The 20,795-nt window shown below is 42.1% G+C and overlaps 1 protein-coding gene across 4 annotated transcripts in view; it reads left to right on the top strand.

The window, feature by feature from the left end:
* The window catches only part of LOC135055744 (rho GTPase-activating protein 39-like), a 152,292-nt gene that overhangs the window by 90,841 nt on the left and 40,656 nt on the right, over nt 1–20,795 (top strand). For 3 of the 4 annotated variants that reach the window (XM_063960153.1, XM_063960154.1, XM_063960156.1), the window contains 3 exons: nt 2,427–3,678; nt 7,306–7,858; nt 13,744–13,836. In XM_063960153.1, coding sequence (XP_063816223.1) covers nt 2,427–3,678; nt 7,306–7,858; nt 13,744–13,836 — 1,898 coding nt within the window. The remainder of the gene's footprint in view (nt 1–2,426; nt 3,679–7,305; nt 7,859–13,743; nt 13,837–20,795) is intronic. The other variant, XM_063960155.1, reaches the window with a different exon arrangement.

Raw genomic sequence — 20,795 nt, 5'->3', positions numbered from 1 at the left:
AAACACTTGCTCATTATAAATTAGCCTAATCAAGAAATATTTTAGGACAGTAAATTGAATTGGTATTTGATTGAAAAAAATGGTACTAATAGGATTTATAGAAGTGGTGATGTTGCCCATAGCAACCAATCAGATTCTACTAATCAATTATCTAGCACTATCTAAAATACAGTAGGTACAGTAGAATCTGATTGGTTTTGGGTTACATGAAAAACAAACAAATGTGAGCTACGGTTAAAATACTGTTTCACGATAATAGGGCAACTTTGTATGTTGCAGATGCATGTTGTCCTCTCAAGTGGACACGTGTATAACTTTTTTAGTTTTATAGTTTAAAACAAACAAGCCCTGAAGACTAATAAATAAATAAAAAAATGTGTATAATGTTATCTTAATTCATGCAAAAAAGGGTTAGAAACCAATGGCTGTTGGCTTACTACAAGCAGGATCAGCCAAACTAGGTGATGAAATTCAAGAGGCGGAGAGTCACAGGCTGCATGTAAACATGCAATGTAATGCATTCCTTCATGACCAATTCACTAATGCTTTTATGAAGCTCAGAGTCAGGAATCTAGCAAATATATAAAAAGTCCTTTAATTGGTTTCAAATCTGTACTCCATTTGTTGCTAGTGATCAGAGGGAGGGGAAACTGTTACGGAAATTGTAGTAAATTAAGATCACATTCTGTATTATTGAAGCCAGACACAAACTGGAAGCTCCTGTTTATTTTGGTTCTGGAGAATTTAAAGAGAGAGTGTTGAACCCAATGTCTGCTTAAGTCCTTCTGTGTCTGTACAGTTCCAAGCAAGCATGACATTTATTTAACAATTAGAGGCCACCAAGTTGGCACACCATTCACAACTGGGCTGCAAAACACTGGTTTTCTTCAAATGGCAACAATATAAACCTTTATTTTCTATGCTATTCAGTATGAGCTGGTGAATAGTGTCTGCTTGTGGTGCATAAAGATAAATACAGAACAAGTAGGAACATGTCAAAGAAATATGGACATCTAGTTCTTTCATTGCTCTACCCACAGGCCCCACCAACACTCCAGCATATTTCTCATCTCTTCCCCCTATTTTTCCCCCCTTTATTACTTTCAGCTGCCTTTCCTGCCCTTCGCTTCTGTTTATGCTCAGATTTACTCCAAGTCTATTAACCCTTTGTATTCCCTTTCTTTAGCTACCAGTGTCTCCTACCCCCACTCTCCCCCTTTGTCACTGGCATTAGCAAAAAAGTTCTCATGACAAAAGCCTGATTGTTGCTCCTAAACCATGAACCATTTATCAGGTTCCTATTTCCTGTTGTCCACAGTAGGGCAGGACCCACCCTGCTCAGCCTCTGCCAAGCAATTGTGTTTGAATTGCGCTTAAGTACAAGAATCCCATTGTTGTAGTAATCTGACAGCGGATACACAGGGGTCTAAGTGTGAAGGACTTGTTCAGAGCTGCTCTGGCATCTAAAAATCTCTCTATGGGTTTCCTGGTCTCACAGTTTTTATGATAAATCTGATGTCTCCAGCCTTTGCGTGTGCGTGATAATGTACACGTGCAGAAAATGATCTTACGCCTTCCATCACTATTACATCCCTTACTTAAAGGGAAACTGTCAGAACTGATGGCATTCTCTGTAACCTGGGTACACTGAACAGGTGCAGCATAAGCAGTCATAAAGTGAGACCTAGTTATGCCTTTAGGATAGGTGTTGCCAGTGCAGCCTTATCCTGCATGGATGTCACTAAGATAAGCACAGTAATACCCCTTTCACACCGCACAAATAAATAACCAGGTATCGACCCGTTATATTGCTGGGTCGGCGCGGGTCGTTGTGCGGTGTGAAAGGGGTTACTGCCGAATTCCCGGGTCGCCTGACCCGGGAATAAAGAAGGGGTTTCCCGGGTTATTACCAGGTCAGGTGCAGTGTGAACGGGTTACCGGGTCAATTTATTTATTTTTAAAGTTGCTTAAAAATAAAATAAAAATGAATTCATTCCAAATCAGTGCAGCTTGGAGAGTGAAATCCAACTTGAATTGTTGTTGTATAATGTGTAAATCACAGACTGGTATAATCTGTGAGGGCATGTTAATACTGTGATATGTATTTTTTATTTGCATTTTAAATAGGAAACAGTATTTAAAAAATATATAATACAATAAACAGTACAGTGTGGGATAAATGTTCAATTGTTTATTTTGTGTGATATAAAGTGGTCCCTAGCCAGTAGTATTGATGAACTAAAATTCCGTTTTGTCACATGACTGTTAATATGGGTTATTCTTTGATGTGTAAACGTGCAATTCCTTTTACATTTACAAATAACAGAATTATAACAAGTGTAAGTATAATTAACCATATTAAGCTATTAGCAAGTTTACATTAGACGTATTAGTAATTTTTACTACTTGCCATTTTCTCTTGTCAGGTGGCAGCCTGTTCCTGGGACCAAAGCGGCCATGCTGGTGAAGGTAAATAGCCTGAAACAGGTGCCTGTGTCTCCAGCCTGCCCACCACTTCAAAATAGCAACCCTAAAGCACCTGTCACCAGACCCACTGCTTGTGCACAGGTACCACCCTCTGCTATGCAAGCAAAATCTGCTCTTGATCAAAAGCAATCTATGCAAATAAAGAAAACTGACAATGGTGGATTCTGCCTTGTCCTAACTAATGGGGCCACTTGTCAAACTCCACAAAGGACTCCTACAGGGACACTGCAGCCCTCATCTCCTAGGTATGGTTCTCCACCACCTATATATGATGAGCCTTCTCTGGAATCTCCAATTTATGATTTGCCACCAGCAGAGATGGACTTTGAAAGCATGACTGCGCACTCAATTTCTCCACCTTTGTCCCCAACTAACAGCCTACAGAGCCATTCACAGATGCCTAAGCTTTTGCCTTACCCAAGTGTTCATCAGAATAAACACAAGAGGAACCCATCTGCTACAGAGTACAGTCCCGCAGGCAGGGAGTACATAAAGCACATGGTCAATGTTGACCAAACCACTAAACAGACTATTTCTCCTACAGGATCTCTTGATGTTACACCTAAACATCAGCCTAGTCCGTTAGCCTTAAAAGACAGTTTTAAACATTCTTGGAGGGTCTTGGAAGCTAATGTTCTGAAGAATGTGGAAGCTCACCATAACAGGCAGAACAGCCTTCCTCAAGACTACCCTACAGTGGTAAGTCAGCAGGACTCTGGGTACTCCACAGGTCCTTCTCCTAGTTTGAGGAAAAGGAAAGGTAGGAGACAAGGGAATGTTCAAATAAGACCTGGTTCTGTTGGCAGCAGCAGTGAACTCAATGCTTTGAATGAAAAACTGATTGCTGAGATGAGAACAGTGGTCGGCAGGACCACCATTGGGAGGGGTAGCAAGACTAGTTTGGACACAGATATGACAGAAAACATTGCTCCAGAGAGTAACCGGGTGCGATTTCAGACTGGCTCCTTAAATAACGGTGTGGGGAGAGGTTCAAGGGACGACATCACATCCAGCAGTAGGTCGTTGTACAGACCTGGAACAGAGATCCGAGAGTGTGGTAGAGCAGAAATAAATGTTCAGCCAGAAGTGGTACGGCAGAAACGGACTTATGAGAAAATAGATTTCTTGGAGAAGAAGGTCACCAGCCAGGCAAGTTTACTCTCATCGGAATCAACAAGAACAGTATCGCAGGTACATGTTTTTTTGTTTTATTTTTGTTTTACATATTATCTTGATAGATACTTTGTCTGATAACTTTAACATTTTACAGTTTGTGTAATGGCAGCACCATAATAATTAAAATATGTACATTTGCACCATCTACTTAAACTTTAAGGGGCATATTTAATGAAATGTGCAGCAAAACCCATTAATATTAAGAATCGTTCCCGACATATGTTGTGTCAATAAGCATTCTTTATTGGCTGCTATAAGCTCCTATAAGAGCCTGCCCTGGACATAAGGAAAAAGTAAAGTGATTGTGTACATGATCACTTTACTTCTACCTACGGACCCCCTCATGGCTATTGCACATCCATGGTTTCTTGCTGTGCATGTGCAATGCAGAAAACAATGCTATGCACTTCAGGACGTTCTGCAGCCCACCTTGTGTGAAAATGGTCGCACGTGCTCAATTCATAAAAGGCAAGCTTCATTTTTGCTGCCAGATTAAATAATTGTGAGGTTCTCTTCCTGTTATTTGGGTTTGTCTAAACTCATCAGTAGTCTGAATTATGGCAAAGTAAGGATACCAAGATCTGCATTGGTGAAATCCTATGGTAATCTGTAATTTTTTTATTTTTATAAGCATTGCTGAAAGTGGCATCTGCTGATTTTGCTTCTCACAATGGATAACTGTTGGCTTTTTTTTTTTTTTTTGGCTTTTTTTTTTGGAAGCGAACCATAGGAAAATGACTTCCCCAAATGGTCCGGAAATAACAGTTAAAATGAAAATCTCCGACTTCACTGAAAACTCTCTTAGATTGTAAATAATAAAAAAAATAATAAAATGGATTTATTCTTAATGTAATGTATTTTTCTTGGCTCCTTACTTTATAAAGTGTTTTCTATTTGTTGCGTTGATACCTTTTGTGTGCCCTTAAATGGGTTTCACAGAATTTACCTTGGAACACATCTCCTATCACACAGAATTCTGTTTGTTTTTTTAGATAAACGCAGAACCTATCACCGCCATGAATGTAGCTGGTGCACAGTTTAAAGTCACCCATACAATGTGTGGCTGTAGAATGTGCAATCTCACTGTTGTAACTGGCTAAACGTGTTCCTTAAGGCAAGTGTCTCTGCCTTGGGTATGGCAAATAACTTACCGCTGCAAGTCATACCTGCAGGCATTTCAAGCTGGGTTGGTTGTAGACCATGTGGAGCCCAGGGCGAAAATGTCCTTGAATCAATCTAGCTACAATGGCGTTCCTAGATAGAAATGCTACAAGTAAGAATGCCTTCAAAAATGTAAGTGTTACTAGTTCATTTTTAGCAATTAGCAAAATGCAAAGTGAATGAACAGAAGAGAAATCGAAAACAAATCAATATTTTGTGGTGACTACACTTTGCCTTCAAAACGGCATCAATTCGTCTACGTACCGTACACTTGCACAGTTTTTGAAGTAACTCGACAAGGAGCTTGTTCCAAACATGTTGGCAAACTATCCACAGATCTTCTTTGGATGTAGGCTTGCTCAAATCCTTCTGTCTCTTCATGTAATCCCAGACATACTATTGAGATCAGGGCTCTGTGGGGGTCATACCATTACTTCCATGTTTCCTTATTCTTTATGCTGAAGATTAGTTCTTAATGACATTGGCTGTATGTTTGAGTTTGTTGTTCTGCTGCAGAATTAAATTGGAGCCAATCAGACGCCTCCATGATGGTATTACATGATGGATAAGTACCCACCTGTATTTCTCATCATTGACTCACAAAGAAATGGGGAATGTTGAGGACCGTAGACGCAGTGGTCGGCCAAGGAAATTTAGTGCATCAGATGAAAGACTCATCAGCTTACTTCCCTTCAAAATCGGAAGATGTCCAGCAGTGCCATCAGCTCAGAACTGGCAGAAACCAGTGAGACCTAGGTACACCTATCAACTGTTCAGAAAAATATGTCCAGAAGTGGTCTTCATGGAAAAATTGCAGCCAAAAAGCCATAGCTTCGGTGTGGAAACAAGGCCAGAAAAATGGCAGCAGGTGCTCTGTACTGATGGGTCAAAATTTTAAATATGTGGCTGTAACAGCAGAATGCGGTTTGTTCACCGATGGTCTGGAGAGCGGTACAATAATGAGTGTCTGCAGCCAACAGTGAAGCATAGTGGAGATTCCTTGCAAGTTTGGGGGCTGCATATCAGCAAATGGAGTTGGGGATTTGGTCAGGATTAATGGTGTCCTCAATGCTGAGAAATACAGGCAGGTACTTATCCATCATGCAATACCATCATCTGATTGGCTCCAAATTTATTCTGCAGCAGGATAACGACCCCAAACGTACAGCCAATGTCATTGAGAACTATCTTCAGCATAAAGCAGAACAAGGAGTCTTGGAAGTGATGATAAAGCACCCACAGAGCCCCGATCTCAACATCATCGAGTCTGTCTGGGATTACATGAAGAGACAGAAGTATTTGAGTAAGCCTACATCCACAGAAGATCTGTGGTTAGTTATCCAAGATGTTTGGAACGGTATCGGACTCTAGGTCGACACTGTCTAGGTTGACACACATTAGGTTGACACCTATTGGTCGACATTGAGTAGGTCGACACAGGAAATATGTCGACACGACCAAGGTCGACATGGAAAAAGGTCGACATGAATTTTTTTTTACATTTTTTTTTTTTTACTTGTTCATATTTTATGATCCACGTGGACTACAATTGGAAACGGTAACCTGTGAGAGGGGACACTAATTGGGGTTCCCGGTCACTTTACAAAGAAAACGACACCCACAAAACCCCCACATACCCTCATGTCGACCTTTTTTCCATGTCGACCTAATTGCTGTGTCGGCCAATTTCCTGTGTCGACCTGGTCGCTGTCTACCAATAGTTGTCGACCTAATGTGTGTCGACCTAGACCCTGTCGACCCTGAGTGCCATACCCGTTTGGAACAACTTCCCTGCCGAGTTCATTCAAAAACTGTAAGTGTACCTAGAAGAATTGCTGCTTCTTTTGAAGGCAAAGGGTGGTCACACCTAATACCAAATAATGATTTAATTTAGATTTCTCTTCTGTTCATTCACTTGGGCATTTTGTTCATTGATAAAAATAAATTAACACTTTTATTTTTGAAAGCATTCTTACTTAGCAGTATTTTTTCCACACCTGTCTAAAACTTTTGCACAGTACTGTATATCTTACACTCATGATGATTCTTATGTTTTTCTGCAATTTACACATGACTAAAATGGAGCTGGGAGTTGTTGTGTGCTGGCGTTTATTTTACATTCATAGCACTGCATACAGCAAAGGTGTACAGTGCTGAATCCTCAAACCCAATCTGTTCTCCCACTCATTGGTTAGCAGCTTGCTATAGACACAACTTCTATTTCTGGATATATGCAACACACACAGTTTATATATTTGTTTTATTCTTGCATTGCCCGCAGAGCTGTATTATTCTGTTTCAGGAGACTATATGAAGGATAACTGATTGCTTGCAACAATCACACATGTATACCCAAGTAAAATAGTAGTAATTGCCCATATGCTTAAAAAAGTAGTAGTCTGCAGACTGATGATTACTTCTTAGCTTTCCAGATGAAACAGGTAGTGTTTCACAGTGTAACCTTATTCATTCTGATTTCAGAGTGGAACTCTAGAGGGAAATCCTGCATGTGAAAGTCGGGGGCAGCCAACGTTTGGACCTGGATACCAATTTCCTTATACTACTTTGAGGAAACCACTTTCTCAAACAAGCATGGTGGATTGGGCCTCCAAAAATCTCAACATGCATACACAGGGCATTTTCCGCCGAAGACTCTCAATATCCAATATGCTCTCTTGGAATGGTGGTTCCATCAAAAAGCCCATGCTAATCACCAGCAATAGGGTCATCAAGAAAGAAGCTTGTGAGATGTTCAAGCTGGTTCAGATTTACATGGGAGATCGTCAGGCCCGGACAGACAGGAACCAGGTGGCATTGGTGCTAGTGACCAAGTGTTGGACCTTGCAAGGGTTACGGGATGAACTGTATATGCAACTGGTGAGACAGACCACAAATAACATGTCTTACAGAAGCCTGTCTTGGGGATGGGAACTTATAGCTATCAGTTTGGGCTTTTTCTCCCCATCTCCAAAATTTCAGTCATACTTGGAAGGATACATTTACAGACACCTGGACGAAACTAGTGATCTTAATAGTAAGTACTACTGAGTTTTACCTATGTCTTTTTACGTTATATGATCTTGGTATCCATTACGATTCTTGTAATTGATGGCGAAAGTATAGTGTTAGATGTGCTGTACGACTCCTAATATCTGAGACTTATGATCAGTCTAGATCAGAGGTGCGTGAGATGCCTTAGTAAAAGTAAACATGCATTCAGCGTTATAATAAGCAGTGCTAAGACGGCTCATACAGTGTTGCAGAAAAATGTGCAAATGTACGCTAATAAATGCCAGGGATCTTCCAATGAACTAGAGTGAATGGTGTCAGAAGAGAATTGTTTTAGTACAGTATGTAGTCTCTGTAGTTGAGGTTTGGATGGAAGAAATGCACGTCTGGCAGTGCGTTTGGATGGAATTTACACAAGGTAAAAACCAGCTGGAGGCAGAGAGCTGCCGGGCTTGTTATTACCCAATAGAAGCCATTAAATCTAATGTAGGGGGAATTTCTGGGATATTGATCACAATATGGAAACTTTGACTTGAGTTTCAGTAAATCATTCTGTTCAGGAAGCTGTGATGCTCAGAGGGGCACTTCCGCTCAGAGGATTTGAAGTTGCTGACTGAGGAAACTTTTTTCTTTTAACTGTACCCTTTTAAATAAAAGCACAGGGACGAACTGAGACACTTTTCAGAAACATTCTAAAAATTAGATCAGGTTATCAGATACTAAAGAACAGATTAAAAGCAGCATTTTTTTTCTAGTTCAAATATTATGGAACTATTTAAATTTTTCAGCCAAAAGCATTGGGCTGAAAAAATACTACTTTCTCTATTTCTGCTCCCCAGCTGTAAAGTGTCACTTTTGTAAAATTGCACTTTATAAACATCTAGGGGTAAGTGTAATAGGGTGCAGGAGTCTGTGCGAGAATGCCCATGTTTTTAAAGAGGCAATCATTTTACAATGCAAGCTTTGCCTTGTAAATGATTGGCGCTTTCAAAATACGGGCATTCTCATACAAACGCCCACACCTCCGTCTTCTCGCACCGTATTACATTTACCCCCTATTGTCTCATAGGTACGGCCATAACTAAGGGTTGGTCAGGATGGCATTCGCCAAGGGCACTGGTCGAGGTGGCACACCACCTGGCTTTGCCTGTCATCCCCTAGGGACCTGTCTGCTACCCAGATGACCTTTCTATACATTTATTATTACTACTCATTACATTGAGGTTCACTTACTGTGTTCAGCGGTATCTGTATTCGTAACAATCAGAGGGAGGGGATGGAGCACCCCATGGCTAGTGTCAGGCTGCAGCCTCTGTGTCTTAGCAGCTGTAGTCAGACAGCATAGAGCAGGGAGGTCGGGCTCTGTCAGTGATGATGAAAGTGACATTGGTACTGAAGATGTAGAAGCGAGGAGCATGCAGCTTGCTACATAGGACCTTGTCACTGCTAGAACCAGAGATTTCGCCCTGTCACCACAGTGAGGCTGAGCTTCCTTACTGACATTATTGCACTGGTATTAGTATAGAGAAAGCTCATATCGTTCTGACTATACCCTGCAGAACATTATTCGGGGGGGAATATAAAATGGCATAATATCATGCCCCCCTCTCTAACTCTGGTCATGCCCTTCCTGCATACGCTATAATTTGCTCCATTTGCATATATCCAACAAGGGCTCGTATCTTGCCCCTCAGTCATCCCCCTCTCCCCCCCCCCCCCCCCCCATCCTAATACATCTTTGCTGTCCTCTCGCTTTCCCATCCTTCCTGCACATCACCCGTTCCTTTCTACTGCACAGCCTTGTGCTCCTCAGTTTCCCCAAATAGACCATTAAATACATTATATGGATGGGGAGGTTCTTTTCCAGGGTTACCTGAATCCCTAGTTACGGCTCTGCTCATAGGCACTACACAAAGCACTCAGCACAGAGAGTACTAATAAAAGTAAAGTCAGTATTAGCAAACATCTGCAGAGGTCTAAGATTTACTTTCCCCTTTATTTTACAGCGTAAAGGTGCATACACACTGAGCGCTTTTCCCCCCTGCCCAGCGATGTCAGCGGGGTTGAGCGGCTTTCCATAGCAGGACGCTATGGAAAGCCGCTCACCCCGCCGTTCATCTACTGGTAATACCAGCAGATGAACGGCAGCGTCGGCGATGTAGCGGGAGCCATTGCCAGGGCATACACACTGGGCGGTTTTGAGTTGAAAGCAGCTCAACACACCAAAAGTGACCTGCTTTCAGCTCAAAATCACCCAGGGTGTATGGGCCTTTAGGCACAAGGCATTCTCCAAATATTACCCAAGATACATATTTACAATGCAGTCTAGTCACTGGGTATGCACTGGAGACAGAGAGAACCTGTTCTTTTAGCCTACACATCAGCATAACTAGTTTGTGTTAAACCTACTCTTATATAAATTAGCACAAGGATGTGCTGTACTGAATAATGAGGACACTAAGTGCATCACAACAATTTTCTTACTTAGTCTAATTTGCCTGTGTGCTAGTATGTAGGAATGCATATTTGATTGCAATGGAAATGTGCTGAAAGGTTGCAGTTTGTATGGTTGATACTTGCAAAAGTCACTGGACTGTATTTAAAGATGTAAAAAAAATAAAAGGGGAACCATATGAGTGGGAAATAACTTACAGTATGTTAGAGTAAACGTCCATTATGTCTTCATACACTTTTACTAAAACATAGGTTATTTCCCCACTTACACTGTTTCAATTCCCCCTTTTTATTTTTATTGACATATTTTAATAATTTTTGCTTCTTTAATGTAGAAGTCAATAGCTGGTGCATAATCTTGATTCTAGAAATTCTAGTATTTAAAGTCTTAGTGACAACTAGGATTTGTACCTTTATGTAAATGGATTATACAACCGAGATAGTCAAGTAGTGATTTCCAACTATTGTAAATGTACAAAGGTCCCCGTCACTGTCTGGCTGCTCTACAACAGGCGAGACATATCTTGCCTCAGCCTGCTGAAGATACTACAACACGTTTGGCATATATTAATGCCCCTTATATATGTGGATTGTTTTTATTTTGTGTTGTGTTTTTTTACTGCTTTTGAGTATTGCATATGAAGTGGACACACCTAAGGTAGTATTCTGTATTTGTACACGTAGTTGCAAAACATGGCTTGGTGTATTCTGAGAAAAGTAGCAGAACTGCCTGTTAGCTTTGTCTTAGAAAAGCAGCACATATGAATGTTTGCCAATGCTGTTTCCCTAGAATAACTAGTAAGGAAGTATAGTCGTCACCATATCATATGACCTAATGCACAATCGAATTTGCTTCACCCATGGAACCCATAACATAGGAGACACACATTTGTGTCATGTTCAGTAATAGTCCATTTCATGCTACTTAGAGTGTACATTGAAGGGTGTAATTAATACGTGTTAATGTTCTTTTTGCAGTCAGCAGACTGTATAATCTACTGCCAGTCCGTAATCAGGGGGAGTAGCACATCCTCCTTGTAATGTGGGCGCTGGCCTGACCTAGTGATCAGAATATCCAAAAATTGTCACTTACTATTTATATACACTGCAATTATACAGAGTTATGTGTATCTGGAGCTAACCTATGGGAGGAAACATTCCGGGAGGTCTGGACTCCATTCCTAAAAACAGCCTTTAGAACATGGATATGTATATTTTAACATTCATACTGTACAACCCTGTTCCTGGCACCTTAATTCCATAAATATAGTTCCTCAGCCATAATTCATAATTGTATTCTTCTGTAGAATAGAACATTTCATTTCTAAGACTGATCAACACCGAAAATAAAAATATATAAAGGTGTATGTTATATTGTGGTTATTATATTCAGCATTAGTTTTTGGTTATCCTTGCTGTGATTACACAGTTGCTATTTATTAATTAAAATATTATTTTGAATAGTAACAGTATCAGTGGTTAGGGATTTTGGCATTATGTTACTATGGCACTCATGCCCTCTTCAGGGATGATGGACATATCCACACCAGGTGTGTCATGAAACATAACGCCGCTTTTTATGTAGCAGGTGTGGATTTTTCAGTGGACTCTCTGGGCACACACTGTGCTCTGCGCATTTATTTAATCTTTTTCATGTAAATTATGAAACTGTGTACATCAGCCTGGCAAGTTGCTACATGGTGTATGCTCTGCTGCCAGCACAGTGTTCTATTGTGAGGTTTACTCCTAGGATAATAGGGAATAATAATGTAAAGTTCTATTAGTCAGGAAAAAGTCACAATTACTTGATTGAATTGTTTTTTTATTTAGAAACTTATTAAAAGGTCAGTAGTTAAGTGACTTTTACCCAGATATTATAGAGGCCTGCTGATTATATTTTTACAGGTTGAAACTGTATATATTAGGGGGGGAAATGAAGTTGATTAGCATATACATTATTAAAGACCAGCATTAGAAAATGTGTTTGCGTCATCTTCCTCTTGTAAACCTTATTGGTCATCATTTCTCTTAGTGGGCGATATTCAATTGTTTATTGATCCTGATTTCACGTCTAAAGTGATAGGAGATGGAGTTGGTAATATTCAATTGTGCCTTTTTATCACGTTTGTCGTACCCAGAGAGGTCTGGTTTAGCCGCATAAAGCAGCTAAACCCAACCAAAGTAATGAGCACGACTCGAAAAGTCCAGTTTCAGTGTTTAAACGGGTCACTTTTTGCTAATTTCAGCTCACCATCCCACTGGGGGGGAGAGAGCTGCAAGCAAGCACCGGCAGCCGATTGCGCCCGAACGGAGCAACAATTGAATGGCTCTGTTGGGCTCCATTTACTGGCTGCTGGTGACAAAACAATTGAATCTCGCCCGCTATATGTGTTGTGGCTTGGTTAGTTATAAATTCTTACCTATTGTTCTGCTCTTGGCATTTTCATGACTCTTTAATGACTTTTGTTGAGGCTCTGAAAAGCATTGTGTCAATGATTGGGTAGTTGCTGCATGCACTTTTGAGTACACACACTTACTCATGCATGATCTATAAACCACGTGAATTTAACACTTTGTGTAACATGGTTATCTGTGGAAAGAATTAACAAACTAGCCTGTGTGTGCCTGCAATAGTCTGTTGTCTTCAAATAAATCGTGCAATTATATTGATGTTGATTTTATCAATGATGATCCCCCAACTTTCTGAGCATCATTCAAAAAAGCATTGTTACGGTGTCTTTTAAATGTATGCTGATTGCTCATTTTACAGCCACCTACAGTTAGACCCATGTTCCTACAGTTAGACCCATGTTCCTACCCATGTTCCTACAGTTAGACCCATATTAGGTATTGAGCTTGGTTGGGAGGGTAAGAACAACAATACTTCATCTCATTATGGTAATTATGGTCTGAACTTGCATACATCAAAAATACTAAATAAAACCCAAACGTCTGCATACAATACATAAACACACACATGCCAAATCCTTCACACCTTTTAAATAGATTACATGGCATACCTGAGCAGATGAAAACTGATTGTTTAATTGTGATAGAGGGTGATCATACATCATACATCAGACATAATTTAGGCTTTGTAGTGCAGTATCACTAATACATTGTAGGTATTGCAAGCAGGAATAGTAACTGCCTTATAGCATATGGCTGCATACATATATAGATATAATACATTTGTATCCTGATATTTCTAAGGGAATTTAGGGCTAGCGTGCCTTTAATGGCAGGTTGGTGCTCCCACACAACACATTAATTTTTGCTTATAAAGACATATTGCACAAAAGACAGTTATTTTTGTTGAAAACACCCATAATTTCCTCAAAGTTACATTTTTATAATATTTTAGTAGTAGTAGTAGTAGTATACGAACACACAGATCTAGGGTTCCACTTCTTTCAGTGTTATTTCTAGTGCTAAGCTGCTGATTTTTGCTTTCAGTTCACCAGCGGATTCAGGAAGTACAGGAACTGAAATCTAAGAAGATCTCAAAATCACGGAAAAAAAGAAAACAAAATATAGACGACGAGGAAGGTAAATCTGCGCTCAAGTGCAGTGGAGATCCTTTCTCCTGAGTTTGTATTTTTTTAATGGCATTTACTGTAACTGCTGCCTGCTTTATCATACATGTCAGTCCTGTCAGGAATCCACTTCTGTCTTTTCAACTGTTTGTTTTTTCATTGTTGTTGTCCAGTTGGACTAACCTTTAATTGCATGTGTTTGGTCATAGTAGTTTCAACATGATACACATATAAAAGGGGGTTACTTCCACTGGCACTGATGCAATCTGCTTGAGCACGATAATTCTGTCATATTGAATAATCCAATTGCTAAATCAATTGCAAATGATATTATTTGAGTGTAGAACATAGGTCTATGTTGTGGCTTGTTCATGAGATGGAAGGACTGTGAGTTTATTGTGCGTCATCATTTGTTAGCGCTATATTGCTACTGGAATAAAATCAAAATCAGCATGAATTTAATGAAATAGAAAGCAGAATGGTCTGTGGTATTGATTTTACAAGTAGATTATGGAATAGCATTGCTGAAATAGCTGCAGAAAGAATCTGCTCACCAGGTTGGGTGATCTCTTTTCAGTTTGATGATAAAGGGCGAGGGGCTAATGAGGCCCAATAGTGTACAATTACACCACGGCTACCAACTATGGTGGCCAATCACGGGATCGGGATCTGCTGGATCCCGGGATTCAGGCTTAAAATTGGCCGGGATTCAATCCTGGGGATTCCAGGATTAGCCAACCCCCTTTTATTTTCAATGCCGGGCAGCGTTGAGCCTCATCAGCAATCTCAGACACTGCCGGGCTCTCTCCTTCCAACTTCCCCTGCTCCTGGCTGTGCGCACTGCGCATCGTGACCTGATGTCATTTTCTCTGGAGGATATAACTGTTGGTTCAAATAAATTAGCACATATTAAACCTTTGTTTTAAGTGCTGAATAATATGTACATATGACACTTCAGACTTTTTTTGTGTCTGTGCCAAGTCTGTTTTGTTTTCTTGCTGCTTTGATCTAGTAAGGGTATTGGGACTAATTCAGAGTAGAGTTGATCGTTGCACGGCTACGATCAGTTACTCAGACATGCGGGGGGCCACCCAGCATGTCAGGCCCTAACCCCCCCCCCCCTACCCCACCACCACCACCACCACCCCACCCCGCACAAGTACAAAAGCAGGGAGCTACTCGTCGCTGTCCAGGTACGCATCGGCTGCGTGCTCCGTCAGCCGCCTCGACCCGCCCCCCGCACGGTCCGGGCATGCCTGCTTTGCCCAGACTGCGCCCCTAAAACGGCGGCCAAATGCCGCCAGCCTGCCCCCTCCCATCTAGCGACTGCCTCCGCCTGTCAGTCAGGCAGAGGTGATCGATGGGCTGAGATGACCATCAGCTGTCTGGCATGTGCCGGCGCACTACGGCATCAGCGCATGCCCAGTTCAGACCTGATCGGCTGCTGTGCGAAAACGCACAGCAGCGATCAGGTCTGAATTAGGCCCATTGATATAATAGTGTCCCATATAGATCCTCTTAGAGACTGTGCTATATCACCTAATTGCGAAAAATGTATTAATCTGCCCCCTTTTGCGCCGCAGAGCACCCAATGCTGCAATCTCTGTGACATACACCACCCCACAGAGTATAAGCCCCAGTGTAAAGTTTGGGCTGGGAGCCGTACCATGGAGCCCTTTGAAAAATGAATGTATATTTCAGGAAGACACTATTGGGTAAAATTAAGTTATAGATTGTAATGCTACCTTATACCATATTACTAGGAGAAGGTGACAGATTATCCATGGTCAGCTATGTATTATAATTCACCTGGAAACAGTACAAATCAAGCCACCATCATGATATATGTAGGCTATGTTCCAAATTAGGAAGCTGCTTATTTCCTGGGGAGTTATGATAGAGTCCCTGATCTTCATTCTTAGGACAGCATTCTTTCTGGAGGGATTTTATTTTTATTTTTTTAACTAGGGTCTAAGTTAATTTTCCAGCCTTAACTGGATGTAGTCCAAGCTCCTAGGCATTTCCCATTAACAATGTCCCCAACACATAAAATACCTTCAGAAGGGGAATTCAATTTTTTTGGCCGTGTGTAAGCAAGAACGTGCAATATTCAGAGTTCTGCAGATGGGCATGAGTGCCGCGGGCAACCATTATCTATTGAATCTATGCAAATTATTTTGTGCGGGCTGCCGAAACAGCAATTTTGGTACCCAAAAGCCGGACTTATGCTGGGTACCTTAGGAGGGTGTGAGCAGAAATAAAGGGGCGCCCGCAGAACTTGTGCTCATCTGCACAAACCGTTTAATAGCTCCTGTCACTTTAGACTGGAGCTGCAGGCACCCTAAATCAGTTGAATTCCCCCCAGAGAAGTAAGAAAAGAGATGCTGTGAAGTCCTATGAGGCTGCCTCCATGATGACCAGTGGTGAGAGTGGAACATAAGGTCACAGCTTGCAGACCCTTTGGTTAGAAAGGGGGTTCCTGCCTAGCAGGATGACTGTTTTCGTCACACATGTCACGAGGGCATACACAGTGACTCCCATGTGTGTATTTTTCGGAAATCTTAAGGAACACTTGTCCCCTTTGTTCATTGATGCATGGTGGTGCAAGGATCCAGTTCTACTCTGCTGGCCCAAATTAGGTTTTAAGTAGTGATCTACAGTATAAGTGGCTAGTCCGTGCAAGTAGTGTGGAAAATAATTTATGCCAATAAATAGAACAGGCAGTCTAAAATGCCGCAAGCAGAAGTAAGTACAGGGGTATTTGAAAAGTAATTTTTTTTTTCCTGACCGTATTGACTCCATTGTCCTAGAATGTCAAATGAGTAATGATGCTAAACTGCAGTCTCAGGTATCCAGTATGTTCCTGCTGTCTGTTTATAAGCAGTTATGCAATGCAGATTATTGCGCTATGTTCTCTGACTCTCTTAGGTTTTATACAGGTTGCCCGAGCACTGTTGTGGATGACCTGAATAACTTTCTAATTAGGTTAGAGAGTATGGGCCTGATCCAGAGATGTAGTTTAACCCGATGGTTTACATACAATATATATCCGACTATGGGCAGAACGGGTCCTGTGTGATCACATGCAGTGCCCCCAAGCCACAGCCTGATTGACAGCCTGCCGTTTAATGGGGGTTCATGAAAACGGGGGGCGTGTTGTCCTGTTTTCTGGGAGTGGGGAGGCCAGGGTTTGTGTATTTCGGACGCAGGTTTCCTGGCCTCGGCTGCGCAGTGCCAGCAGTCATTCTAAGAAAGCAGAGGTTTACCCAAATGGGCGAGGGCTGCGAGCTTGCTACCGATGGTCGTGATGGTGATCCGATGCTGCGTCTTTGGACACTGCACTCGGATCACAAATGCTGTCAGGAAGCATCTGTTTCCTACAGACTCCTCCTGCTGCATTAGGGTATTAGTTGTATGGTATTGCACGGCTGCTTCCCTGCGGCTGTACAGTACTGTACAACTATAAATCAGGCCCTATTTTACTCTGGTAACAAATTAGTGCATTACAAGTGAAATCTACATTGTTTATCGGCAGGTTTTCTTTTCTTTCTCTTTATAATCTTTTTACCATTTGTTAAATGCTGGACAAGTTATTTTACAGTGAGAGGTGGGTGTTACCTGTGACTTACTACGTAAATAAAACTAAGATAGCTGCTCCATTTACCTATATACACCTGACTCTTCTTTACCATTACCACAGTCTTGGCCTGTCACCCCCCTCTCCACCCCTTCCCTGACACATATTGGAGAAATAAAATGACTACATTATAACCAAATTCAGTACAACTGAGCTGCCTAGAAAGTACAGACACTCTGGTTCAGAATCTAAGCGGGAATTCTGTTGAGCGGTGTGGCCTCAAAGTGCCTTCGGAAAGGTTGGCAAAGGTGATTTATCTGGTAACATTCCTAATTTTTCCTCGCACATCATAGAGGTGAAAAATAATCAATGTTTGGCTACTGTATTAAGCGGTAATGTGTAGCTGATTATCACGCCGACCCATCACGCTGAACTGAATCCCCCCTAAGTTTTGGATGCCTGGAGAAGCAAAGTGTACCTGGTACTTAGATACAGTGGGCCAAATGTAATAGAGTGAGAGTTTCAAAAAGTGAGAGATTTGGAAAGGTTTTGCAGTTTTTTTTCAAACTGGCAATCATTTACACAGCAAGATCAACCTGGTTTTGCAGTGTAAATGATTGCCACTTTAAAAGAAACTGAAAAACCTTACCAAATCTCTCACTTTCTGAAACTCTCACTCTATTACATTTGGCCCCGTGTGTCTTATATCGATTTGGACACCCATGCGTGAAAAAAATAAGTTATAAAACATTTACACCCCCTATGCTGTCTGTAGGATGAATCTCAAGTGGCAGGCAGCTCTGTATATGTGCCCAGCTTATGTCCAGTGTACTTACACCTGGTTACACACAACCAGGCCATAAACAAAAACACAAATGCAAGTTACAAAATACTCCCAGAAAGTCATATTGATAATCTATGTACAATCAAGTGAATACAAGTGAATACAAATCATCTAGAAGCAACTGACTGTTGCAATTCATCATCATACTCATCCTCATCACTGTATATCAGCACAAGCCCTGAGGCACCTGCATGTGATATTGCCTCTGTCAGAGTGTAACACATTTCAGAATGACTCGCACATGTGTATTTGCTCTGTATCTGCACGCACTTTGCCTGCTCAGCATTGAGGAGGAGTTTCAGCGTATGGACATAGGTGGGTTGTAGGTATTTTATTTTGATTTCTGGAAGTTCAGTCACATACATTGGGGGCATATATGTTGAGCCGAGTATACTTGAGATCCAACCATGTAGTCACCGGAGTGCATTTGACATTTTATCAGGTATAGTAAAATTTATTTTTCTCTGACGTCCTAGTGGATGCTGGGAACTCCGTAAGGACCATGGGGAACAGCGGCTCCGCAGGAGACTGGGCACAACTAAAAGAAAGCTTTTAGACTACCTGGTGTGCACTGGCTCCTCCCACTATGACCCTCCTCCAAGCCTCAGTTAGATCTTTGTGCCCGGCCGAGCTGGATGCACACTAGGGGCTCTCCTGAGCTTCTAGAAAGAAAGTATATGTTAGGTTTTTTATTTTACAGTGAGACCTGCTGGCAACAGGCTCACTGCACCGAGGGACTAAGGGGAGAAGAAGCGAACCTACCTGTTTGCAGCTAGCTTGGGCTTCTTAGGCTACTGGACACCATTAGCTCCAGAGGGATCGACCGCAGGCCCGTCCTTGGTGTTCGGTCCCGGAGCCGCGCCGCCGTCCCCCTTACAGAGCAAGAAGCAAGAAGAGGTACGGAAAATCGGCGGCAGAAGACATCAGTCTTCACCAAGGTAGCGCACAGCACTGCAGCTGTGCGCCATTGCTCCTCATACACACTTCACACTCCGGTCACTGAGGGTGCAGGACGCTGGGGGGGGGGCGCCCTGAGCAGCAATAATAAGACCTTGGCTGGCAAAATAATCACAATATATAGTCCCAGAGGCTATATATGTGATAAATACCCCTGCCAGAATCCATAAAAAAGCGGGAGAAAAGTCAGCGAAAAAGGGGCGGAGCTATCTCCCTCAGCACACTGGCGCCATTTTCTCTTCACAGTGCAGCTGGAAGACAGCTCCCCAGGCTCTCCCCTGTAGTTTTCAGGCTCAAAGGGTTAAAAAGAGAGGGGGGGCACTAAATTTAGGCGCAATATTGTATATACAAGCAGCTATTGGGGAAAATTCACTCAGTTATAGTGTTAATCCCCACATTATATAGCGCTCTGGTGTGTGCTGGCATACTCTCTCTCTGTCTCCCCAAAGGGCTTTGTGGGGTCCTGTCCTCAGTCAGAGCATTCCCTGTGTGTGTGCGGTGTGTCGGTATGGCTGTGTCGACACGTTTGATGAGGAGGCTTATGTGGTGACGGAGCAGATGCCGATAAATGTGATGTTGCCCCCTGTGGAGCCGACACCAGAGTGGATGGATAGGTGGAAGGTATTAACCGACAGTGTCAACTCCTTACATAAAAGGCTGGATGACGTAACAGCTGTGGGACAGACGGCTTCTCAGCCCGCGCCTGCCCAGGCGTCTCAAAGGCCATCAGGGGCTCAAAACCGCCCGCTCCCTCAGATGGCAGACACAGATGTCGACACGGAGTCTGACTCCAGTGTCGACAAGGTTGAGACATATACACAATCCACTAGGAACATCCGTGACTTGATCCCGGCAATAAAAAAAAAAAAAATTGTGTTACACATTTCTGACATTAACCTAAGTACCTCTAAAAATGGGTTTTATGTATGGGGAGAAAAAGCAGGCAGTGTTTTGTTCCCCCATCAGATGAGTGAATGAAGTGTGTGAAAAAGCGTGGGTTCCCCCGATAAGAAACTGGTAATTTCTAAAAAGTTACTGATGGCGTACCCTTTCCCGCCAGAGGATAAGTTACGCTGGGAGATATCCCCTAGGGTGGATAAGGCGCTCACACGGTTGTCAAAAAAGGTGGCACTGCCGTCTTAGGATACGGCTACTTTGAAGGTACCTGTTGATAAAAAGCAGGAGGCTATCCTGAAGTCTGTATTTACACACTCAGGTACTAGACTGAGACCTGCAGATCGTGCTGCTGCAGCGTGGTCGGTGACCCTGTCAAACAGGGATACTAGTTTGTTAACATATGAACATATTAAAGATGTCGTCTTATATATGAGGGATGCACAGAGGGATATTTTGCCGGATGGCATCCAAAATTAATGTAATGTCCATTCTGTCAGGAGGGTGTTAGAGACCTGTCACTGGACAGGTGATCCTGACTTTAAAAGGCGCATAGAGATTCTGCCTTATAAGGGTGAGGAATTATTTGGGGATGGTCTCTGGGACCTCGTATCCACAGCAACAGCTGGGAAGAAAATTTTTTACCTCAGGTTTCCTCACAGACTAGAAAGCACTGTATTATCAGGTACAGTCCTTTCGG

The sequence above is a fragment of the Pseudophryne corroboree genome, chromosome 3 (assembly GCF_028390025.1).
Source record: "Pseudophryne corroboree isolate aPseCor3 chromosome 3, aPseCor3.hap2, whole genome shotgun sequence".
Classification (NCBI taxonomy): domain Eukaryota; kingdom Metazoa; phylum Chordata; class Amphibia; order Anura; family Myobatrachidae; genus Pseudophryne; species Pseudophryne corroboree.
Note: the sequence above shows the minus strand (reverse complement) of the source record. Positions and strands in the feature narration are given on the sequence as shown.